The sequence below is a fragment of the Myotis davidii genome, unplaced genomic scaffold (genome assembly GCF_000327345.1).
Source record: "Myotis davidii unplaced genomic scaffold, ASM32734v1 scaffold120, whole genome shotgun sequence".
NCBI lineage: Eukaryota > Metazoa > Chordata > Mammalia > Chiroptera > Vespertilionidae > Myotis > Myotis davidii.
The window spans coordinates 5,191,255-5,201,865 of record NW_006294778.1 but is presented as its reverse complement, the minus strand read 5'-3'; the positions used below and the strand labels follow the sequence as shown (position 1 = coordinate 5,201,865).

The following is a 10,611-nucleotide window of genomic DNA, read 5'->3' as shown; positions in this document are numbered from 1 at the left end:
GGGAGCCAGCCCTATTGGCCTGCCGATCAACTCCTGCAGATGGAGGCCAGACTGCTGCTTAGGCCCGCCTCCCTGCTCCCCTAAGCCATCAGTAGGACATCCCCTGAGGGGTCCCAGACTGTGATAGGGGCAGGCTGGGCTAAGGGACCACCCCCCCCCACCCAGTGCATGAATTTTGTGCACTGGGCCCCTAGTTGTTCTATAAGAGGGATAAATTTGGGCACAAAGATATGCATAGAAGGAAGATGATGTGAAGACACAGGGAGAAGAAGGGCAATTACAAGCCATGGAGAAAGGCCTGGAACATATTCTTCTCTAATATTTCTCAGAAGGAACCAACCCAGCCAACATCTTGATCTTAGACTTCCAGGCTCCAGAAGTATATGAAAATAACTTTCTGCTGTTTAAGCTACCTAGTCTGTGGTATTTGTTATGGCACCCCTAACAAACTAATACATCTTTTATAAAAAAAAAGGTTCAATGACCTTCTCTCATAGGTTACCTCACAGGCCTCACAGGCCTTTAGGCAAATACTGGATGCCCTTTGGCCCAAACCAAGACATGCAGCCTCCAAGTTCATTGCAGGAAAGGAAATCTGGGAATTTCTATGACACAATTCAGTCTTGTGGAGAATTTGGGGCTAATATTTTACTCTGGACATATATTGACATGAGCAATTCTTCTATTATAGATTCACACAAAATTTTTAAATGCATACAAAAGCCTTGATTTTGTAATCTTAATTTTTTTATTTGATTGTTTTTTGGGAGCAGGAAATTTGACTCTTTTATAATATTTGTTCTTTTTTCATTCTTGCCACTGCCTTTCTTTGGGCTTTCTTGGGGATTACGTGCTTCATTTCCATTTTCTCCATGTTTAATAGCCACATTCTATAACGGACTCCTTCAATCCTTCCATCACGGGTATTAGCTAGCTCCACTAGGCTACTGTTCTTCATTTCCTCTAGCATTGCCCACTTTTCTGTATCGCTGTCTGCTTCTCTCTCATCGTCTTTGCCCCTCTCTGCTCTTCTCCATTTTCCTTTTTGCTTCTGTGTTCAGTTTCTAGCTCCAGTCTCCCTCCTCTGCTCTTTCTTCTTTCCTTTCATCTGCTGACTTGCTTCCGTCCCCTCCTTCTGTTTCCCTCCTGGGTGTTTCTTTGGCCCACCTTTCCTTCTCCTCTGAGACTTCTTTTTCTTGTTGGTAGTTGGGGGCTGATACTGTAAACATCACAAAAATAATGGCATTGAGAACAGGTGGTCCCCTTGGTGTCCCGGAAGACAGCCTTAGAGTTAGCCCAGAATGCCTGGGCTCCATGGGATGCGGGAGACAGCACTGGTGTTGGACAGGTGTCTACACCTCAGTCATCAGACCCAACATTCCAGAACTTTGGGGCTCATCTTAGACCCCCACCCTCTAACCAACTAGAAATTGAGAGGCACTGGGTCATCTGGGAAGAAAGAGAATTAACCTGCTTTCACCATCCCCAGCACAACTTTCCAGTCTCATTCACCTAAAAGTAATTTCTGTGGTGCTTGCTCCCTGACCATTGGCTGCTGTGTTCTCTGGACACCAGGTTGTGCCCCTTCTCTTTCTACCCCTTAAGGTAGCTCCCATCAAGGAGTCACATCTTTGCTCAACCCCCATGGTCCTCCTACAGTCTCGGCTGGAGTTTACGACCAGGAAGCAGCAAAGGTGTCATTGTAAACATCTTGGTTTCTCATCTTGGGCATTCTGCACTATGCTAGTCTTGGCTCCAAAGATTAAAACCACAGGTGGTATTTTTTTGTTTTGTTTGATCTTTCCTTTTGTCAACAGAATCCCCACGAAAACACTTTCCTTACTCAACCTTCCTCTCTTTCTCCTTCATTCTTCACCTTCTCTTTAGTTCTCATTCTTTCTACCTCATGACTAAAATGTTAATCACTTATATTCACTTGTTTACTCATTCACTCATTCATTCATTCAACAAAAGTTTATCAGGTGACAAACGTGCATCAGATGATTTACATGCTCTTGATGGCAGAGATAGTACCTCTAAGGTTTGTTTAAAATCCAGCTTTTAAAAAAGACACCTGCAAATTTTGGTCATTAGAAATTTCTAGGTATTCTTTGAGCCAAACAGAAACTTCTATTTTTAATGTTTTTCTTTAACTATGTTTGCCACTGGATGTGAATTTCAAATAGTTCCTATTTTAGAGTTGTTTTTTTACACCTTTGCAGAATACCAGAACCTGAAAGTTTCCAGGTTTTGTTCTTAATTACAATTATGACAGATGTTAACACTTGCCCAACAGCTGTGTTGTGCAGACACATGGAAAGCACTGTATGTGCAGTAAGTTAATTCTCAGAGCGACCTGATGAGGTAGCAATTACCATTCTTCACTACCTTCTGGTTATCTGATTGTCCAGAGCAGTGCAAAAGAGAATTTGCAATGCGGAGCGACCAAAGGGATGGACATCTAGGGTGAGAATGGAGCTATTTTGACCTCTAAGACAGGAGACTATGGGGACTAAGTTACTGTTTGACCCACCCACACATATAAGACACAGATCTCTTGAGGATGGGAGGATCCCACTCCAGCTGGCTTACCTTCTGAGCCTTGGGGACGTCAGTGTGGCGCTGGGCACGGACGGAGCGGGCTGACTTGGCAGGCTTGAGTGGGGCGCAGTACATCTCCAGTCTCCTCAGATCACAGCTTCGGAAGCAGCACTCGTCCACAATGCCTGTCTGAATTGCCCTCCGACTGTTGGAGCCATACCCTGTGGGCTTGTCTGTACAAATGAAATGCAGAGTGGCCTGGCTTTAGAGTGGAATATTCCAAATTCATGGTTCCACCTAGACTCTGAAGACTCTCCTCTCCCCATGCCTAGTCATCCCACACATTTGTATGTGAACCTCTCTTGAAGCTTCTCCAACAATTCCTGTTCCTATAGATCCTTCTGGATTCTTGTATGTCTCCAGGAACCTGTATCACACTCATTTACACTCATTTACAACATACTTTGTGCTAGTTTTCCTGATGTTCTCAGCAACCTTCAGCCAAAAAACTGTATGGCCCAATCCTACCCATTCTTTATATATTGGTTTGAGAGGCTGCTAGGGATATTAATAAAAGAGGACCATGCATTCAGTTTCCTTTACCTTTTTAGAAAATTTGCTTCGTTTTTATATGCAGGATGGCTCAAATATTTGCTTTTTTGCTTAGTTGCTTCCACTGTATGAACATCGGTGAGATTTTAAATCTAGGAAAGACTCCTACTTTCCTGGTGTGGAGGCTGAAACTCGGGGTTGGGAAGGACTTGCTATAGGTCATTCTGCAGTAAATGGTAGAACCAAGAGTTTAACCCAGATCTTCTCTCTGCCAAGCCCAAGTGCCTCACAGAGCCTGGAAGACCTGTTGCACAACTCTGGACAAGTCATTGAAGCTTCCTGAGCCTCAGTTTACTCATTTGTAATGTGGGATTAATGATATCTTTCTTGTGAGGGTTGTTTGAGGATTACATGAGATAATATATGGAAAGTACTTAGAGTACCACTAGACACATAGTAGGTCCTAAATAAATATTGGGTTGCTTTCTCTGAGCACCCCATTCCCAGGAACTTATATGGTTTGTGAAGAAGCAGTGTTCCTGTTGACTGCATCCAGAAACCTTGGAACTTGGAACTGACGACAATACCAATGTGATAGGGCTCTCTCTCCTATCACCCCAGAGAGACCAGAACAATCAATTTTGTCTTCTTATAGAGTACTATTAGACCGAGACAGAATGAACTAAACGTCCACTTTTCCTGTGACCTGGATTGCCCATAGGGAACACGATGAGTCAAATTTCTCTTGATATTTGCAAATCAATTAGACCTCTTTACTTGGCAAGTAGGTTTTGGTCTGGTTTCATTTTGTTTTGATTTGAATACACTTTTCCTGGCTCTAGAATGAAAAGAAAGGGCAAAACAAGCTTACATGGACCTTAAAATGTACCTGGATCCTTTGTAAGCTTTTTGTCGTAGTAGAACTCTTATTAAAACGAATCTTGCGTATACACCAATATATAAAACAGACAGAAGTAAAAGTGCCCTGATTCAGGCAAAGGCCGGGGGACCCTGCCTCAGCTTTCTCTCCTGTCCCTTAACTCCCTTGGGAAGTAGGAGGGGGAGGGGGGAAGGAGGGCTGGTTTTCTCCACTGACATTCAGATTTCATGGTGGAAAATGTGTAAACCATTGATCTAGAAGAATCCAATTAATCAATCTGAGGTATATTGGATCTTAACTCCTGACACAGGAGACAGCACTATATTTTACATTTAAAAAGCCTGCATTTGCATAATAATGACACTGTTCTTTAGGATGGAGTTTTGAAAGTCAGAATCCACAATGTATATTTTGAACTCCCAGGGTAATGGCCCACCACCAGCTTAGTCTGGCAGCCTTGTGGCCCAAAGGGCCAACTGTTGGTGGCATTCTCTGAGAACACAAATTGTTTTCCTGGTGTTTAGCACAGGAGCCTGGGGATGCTTCTTCACAGAAGGCAGGTGTATTATCATTCTTAGGGCAGCAGAGGGTAGTAGCTCAGTGAGGGTTCAGTTTGTGGTCTCTCTGGGTGGGATTTGCTGCTTTAACTGGAGTCAAACACTATGGGCTCCTTGTGATTGAGGGGTTTGGGGGAACCAGGCAGCTGGCCCCCACTGGTGCCTCAGCAGGGTTTCCACTTGCCATGGAAGATCAGCTGTGTAGAAGACTCAGTCTATAAAATAGCTGTGCTCTTTTAGTCCACAGATCAAGAATTTAGGAAAAGATAAATTTAGGACTCTTTAAAAGCTGTTTTGTAAAGAAAGTACCTTATGTCCATATTTTTAAAAATGTTGAAATAGTGGTACAAAGATTTGGATTTGGCTATAAATGCAGCTATCAGTTATCCTACCACAATCCTAGAAAGATGTTTTTCTTTGTCTATTCATAGTGTCTACAATGGACTGATTGTACTTCATTGGGCGATATATGAATATAACAGTATTTATCTATTGGCTTTTAAAGTTTAATTAGTCCTTTGAAGTGCCCTATAGGCTTGGTTTCTGGTTCTATATCAAGATATTTAATAAAAAATAATTTCTTGTCAACTGAGAGGCCACAGTTGAGGGTCCAAGTTTTGCCCTTTATCTTCAAATGTTACCTCTTTTTCCAGAAACAAAATAAAGATACTTATTGCTATGGGCTAACACTAGAAACCCAATACAGTGTGGTTTACTAGAAAGGCAGTAACATAATTTGCTCCAGTATCAAGTTTGGGGAAAAAAAGGGATTTTAATGACCTCTAAATTGCAGCTCTTGTCATTATGACTAATTTTTAAATGTGATAGAGTGAATTGTTTCATTCTTTCCTTTAAAAACTTCCCATTAGGCACTATGCAATTCTGCTCCAGTGGGTGGAATCAGACCTTGGTAGGTGAACGGGAAACAAATATTGGCTTAATATAAGAGAAAATTTTTCTAACAATTTTGACTCAAAAGTTTTAAAAATGGGACAAACTTCTTTTAAAAGTAATGAATTTCCCATTGCTGGAAGTAGTTAAGTAAAGGTGGTATGAACACCTGTGAGAGATGCAAGGATAATATTCCTGTTTTGAGCACAGTACATGGTGCTATGGTTCTTTCTATTCCAAAGAATCTATAACAAGTAAAGAAATGCAGAAGAAAACCCATCCGGGCCAAATGTTCAATATGGTTGGAAGCCATTTATGTTGTCTTCAGGAAAGAGGTTAGAATATTTTCTAACTCAGAAGATGAAAATTTATTTTTTATTCATCATTTGAGCTTCCCCAAGATGCTCAAAACATTTTTCTTTACTTCAAGGGTGGGGAAGGTCTAGCCTGGGGGCCATATGAGGCCCTCAAAATCAGTTGGTCTAGCCCTGCCATGGCATTAGGGGTGAGTAAATTTAGTGTTTGACCAAATATAGTAGGCTCATTTTTAAGCTGATAATTTTGTAAGGCCCGCATATGATGTTATAAATATCATCATATATTTCTGCCCTTGGCAGAAAAAAAGGTTCCCCACTCCTGCACTTGATGTTAAAACAAAAGACAGGTGACTGGGATAGCTCTTTTTGCAGCTAGGTACAGTCTCAGAGTTCTGTCCTACTGGCATCATCAAGTATCTCTACACACTCACTTGGTCATTAGAGTGAACAGGCATTTATAAAAGTTGGCCATTTAACGTAGGCTTTGACTTGTCTTATCGCATGTGTAGTCACAGTGCACTACTGTATCTTGAAAGTTGGCCAACAGACAGAATTCCAATGGTTAAACAGATGGCTTCTATAATAATAGCATTTCCCTTTAAATAATGCATGATCAGTGGAGTAATTCAATAATCTACAGGGCAAACTTGCTAGTTACAAGGATTTTGGGCAGAATTGTGGCATCATCAAAACCACACCAATTAGCTGAGTCTCACATTTTGTCTGGGTTGCAAGCTCCTCACTTCCCTCCATCCCTGAAAGAGAGTTCTGGGGGGGTCATCATTTCTTGAGCAGAGAGCTCTAGTCATTCATCACTGGTAAAAATGGTGCTACCTCTACTGGTTCTACATGTGGTTGCATTTCTTCCAGGTTTCTGGGAAGGCAGTTGGAAACTTCCCCACTTGTTTATTGAGAACCCTTCAATTATTTTAATTTTGCCACTAATTGAAGAATCAGTACTTAAATAATGGAAATGGAAACATTTTCCAAATAAGGAAATATGCAGTTCTGAAGACATATACTTAATCTTTGGGTTCTGAGGAATAAAACTATTTTCTAGAAATCGCTAACAAAAGGAGGTTCTAAATTTGATCATATTTTGAAAGCAGGACAAAAGAAGTAAGATAATTCAGGTTGGATTTCAAGGGCTATTTCTAGAAAATTCACAGTTATGTTTCTTACAGAAAACACAATGGGATTTTTATAAAAAACTAATCTGCATTTAACTTTGATTAATGGAGGCTTGATTACATGACCAAATATTACTGTTAAAATCTTTAGAAGGCAGAAAGTTAGGTGTCCTGCACCAACTATTTATCCATAACTTCCAGACATGATGACAACTTGGAATAACTGTGTATTGTTAGTTTCTTAGCTCAGCATTGCTCCATGGACTACCTTATCTAATAAAAATGTGCTCAGTAGACATAATTTTGCATGGGATAGTAGTAGGAAAGTTGGGTAAAATGTGGGTAATTTTAAAATTGTCTCCATCTTAGCATTTCAATTGCTATTTTCATTTCTGGTAAAATAAGACTCACTTCTCAATATTTCTTACACATTTTGTGGCTTTCTATGGAAAACAGGACTCCTTTCATGAATTCCTAATAGAAAGAAAATTGTGATATGACTATTATCCAGATCCAAAATGTAATACTACCTTGAATGGTTATTATTTTCTGAATAAGTAGGATTTACATTTTACTTAAAGCCCTTTGATAAATCAATACATTACCTTTTAAATTTTTTATGGAAATCACACTTGAGTTAAAACATGTGCTTAGTAAGGATAAGAAAAGAAGCTTTTGCTACCATAACTAGCCGCATCATTATGCACTTAGATTAACACGGGTATGTATACACACATATTCAAACATATATCAGGAATCAAGTGACTTACCATTAGTATTGGAGCTATTGCCAAACACTGTGAAATCAAAATTGGTTTTGAAGAAGTTTTTCTAAAATATATGTTTAATGCCTGCCTTATACGGTGCTAGAGAACTCTGTATATTTCTGCTTTTCTGCAGAAAGACTTTTCCAAGTAAGACTGACCTTTGGCATCTGTAAAAGTGAGCACAGAAAATGTTCTCTTTTCTATGAACTGCATGTCATAAGCTTTTCTTGAAAACCTATCAAATGTAGGCATCGATTTCACTTTGGCCCTTGTTAATTTTTAATTGCCAGTGTTTGCTGGTCCCACTACTTCTCAATTGGACAAGGATATCTTTTCTAGGAATCACGACCCTGTCCAATCTGCCACCACCCCCAGCAGCTGTTTCGCAGCTACTAAATCCTCATAACCCCAAAGACCAAAGTCTTCCTGTTGCCCAATCAATCAATTTTTGTATATCTTTGGGTCTAAAAGGAACGAAGCAGAGCTCCAGGACATTGCACCTGTCTTCAAATCCTCCTTTCTTTTGGAAGCTCCAACTGCAAGGGCAGGTGTGAAAATAGTGCTATTCAGTCTGCCTCTGTCTCCAAGGCCAGGTGCTTCAGCACAAGGCCTAGGAACAATAGAACTAGAGATTCAGAGGAGAAACATAACTGTTTTAGGACTCTTTGGAGAAATGGGCCGACAGAGTGGGAAGCAACATTATATATTACTTTAGCCTGATATAAAGCCCTGGGGGATGATTGTCTTGCCAGGACAGCACAATTTACTAGCTTAGGTCTGTTTCCAGGGCTTAGAGGAGATAGACATAGCCAACAAAAAATTATACTTTGGCAAGAGAAATACTTTGCTAGGCAGAAATATTTTCCTAAGGGAATGGTTTGGTTTATCAACATCTAAGGTAAAAGATAATCAAGTGTCAAGAGATCATTGTTATGTTCGAATTGTTTCAGTTGGGTCTCGTCTATAAGATAGCTACCACTTTCTGGTTATATGTCTTCAATTATTTAGAACATATTACAAGATTTGAGTATGACCTCCCTGTGACATATGTCATACCAGTGCAGGAGGCAATATGTGGAGTGACTAAAAGCACAGGTTTGGGAGTCAGACAGACTTGGATTCTGCCACATATTCACTGTTCACCTTGGACAAGGCACCAAATCTTCTAAGACACAGGTCCCTTTATGTAAAATAGACATAATAAGAGTAACTCCCAGAGCTATGGTGAAGATTATATGAGAATGTGTGTGAATTATTTTTCACAATATCTGGTATATAGTAACTCTAAATAAATGTAGCTATTATTATTATGGAGTTGAGTTGGCTAACACAGCTATCTGGGCAGGTATCCTCTTCCTCTCTTTCTCCAAAAAATGCACCCTTTCCAAAATTTGGTTGAAAAAGATGGCCTTTCTAGGTAGAGGAGATCTGTTCTCCATGAAAATGAATGAATAACTTCTTTTGAAAGGATATCCAAACTTTATGTTATATATAGGGGTGGGCAAAAGTGGGCTTGCAGTTGTAATACAAATAAATAATAGAATAATCAATAATTAATAATGCAAGAATGAATGATCTCTGTGTTTCATGTACTCACAACTGGAAAAGTTTTGCCCACCTCCTATTGGCTTCCCTGAATAGATTAATCTGAAATAGACACTTTATTGGAATGGATCCTCCAATCAAGGCAAACAAAGCAAAGTTGCATGGGCTTCTCTTGACTGATTGTTACCTTTTATTTCTTCCAAATAATCCACTGTCTAAAATAATTGGGTTTCCAGGATTAGCATCCATTTGTTTATTAAAAAAATGCTATGACCCATGGGATGAACAAAATACATGGTCAGAGGGATTTCTCAATCACTTTCAACCAGCTTATGTCTTTCTCTTCCCTCTCTCCATTTCATGCCACACCTCTTTCTTTTCTTTCCTTCATCTGTATCTTCCAGTCTCCTGCTATTGGTAGCCATTGACCATTCTTTTTATTCACAGATAAACTCTTGGACAAAAGCTCATGCTATGTGACTAGGCAGCTCATGGTAGACTAGGAATTAGAGTTTAGTTTCCTCCCTGGAATGACTAAGAACTAAGGCTCTGTCTCCTGCCAACCAAGCTTTGGGGATAAGCAGCTCCCAAGTATACAATGTCACCAGGCCTTCGTAATCACTACTCCATCTTGGATCCATGCCAGAATGGGTTGAAAACAGACCATAAGAGAAAGAATAAGAAAGGATGTTGAGGAATCACATACGTGGACCTTGGTTATCTCATTTTTTTTTTTTTCAGACTGTGACGGAAATTGTAAGATGAGTCTGGCTCCAACCTGGACATTGTAGCCAAGCCACCAGCATTATCTGCTCTACTTACACTGTTATTGTTAGTTTACTCTTTCAGATGTGGGAAGAGATGCCTTGTAGGCAAAACAGAAGGCCCTCATGAATAGAGGGGAATGCCTCGCTTTCTGGTACCACAGAAAGATGAATCAGCCAAAGGGGTATTAAACCACATTCTCTTTATTTTTAGTTTCACTCTAAAGTCTATCATTTCTCTTTTCTTTGCAACTTGGCACCTGCCCTGTGTTCTCTGGGGCCCTGTTCCCTGTCAGTCTCCTCACTCGGGCCTCTGTGTTTTGCTTAGGGTGCATGTGGAGATTTTCCCAGGGGTGGGTGTGACACGGTCAGAATGGCAGGTTAGAGGGTAATGTCTGCCAGGGAAGTCTGGTGTGTCTGAAGGGAGAGATATATGAGGTGGAGGCCCCTAAGGAGAGGCATCCGGGTCTGTGTCGGCGGGCGGTGGAGTAAGCTGTCGGAAGGCAGCTTCCACAGTGGCAGAAACAGTCCTTGGCACTACTGCAGAGCAGAACAGCCCGAGTCAGCGACACTTTGAGAGAAGGCAGAGGGAGGGAAGAGAGGGTGGGTAAGGCATTGCATGATATAAATAACTGCATGCAGTGCACTTCAGTGCCAACTGGATTGT

The 10,611-nt window shown here is 40.7% G+C and overlaps 1 protein-coding gene across 5 annotated transcripts in view; it reads right to left on the bottom strand.

Moving 5' to 3' along the window:
- Positions 1-10,611, bottom strand: part of IGF1 (insulin like growth factor 1) — a 69,919-nt gene that overhangs the window by 15,309 nt on the left and 43,999 nt on the right. For 2 of the 5 annotated variants that reach the window (XM_006769356.2, XM_006769357.2), the window contains exons 3-4: positions 2,593-2,774; positions 811-1,219 (exon numbers count right to left, since the gene is read on the bottom strand). In XM_006769356.2, coding sequence (XP_006769419.1) covers positions 1,058-1,219; positions 2,593-2,774 — 344 coding nt within the window. In that variant the 3' untranslated portion in view covers positions 811-1,057. Of the gene's footprint in view, positions 1-810; positions 1,220-2,592; positions 2,775-10,611 lie in introns of those variants that run through there. The other 3 variants (XM_006769359.2, XM_006769360.2, XM_006769358.2) reach the window with 2 other exon arrangements.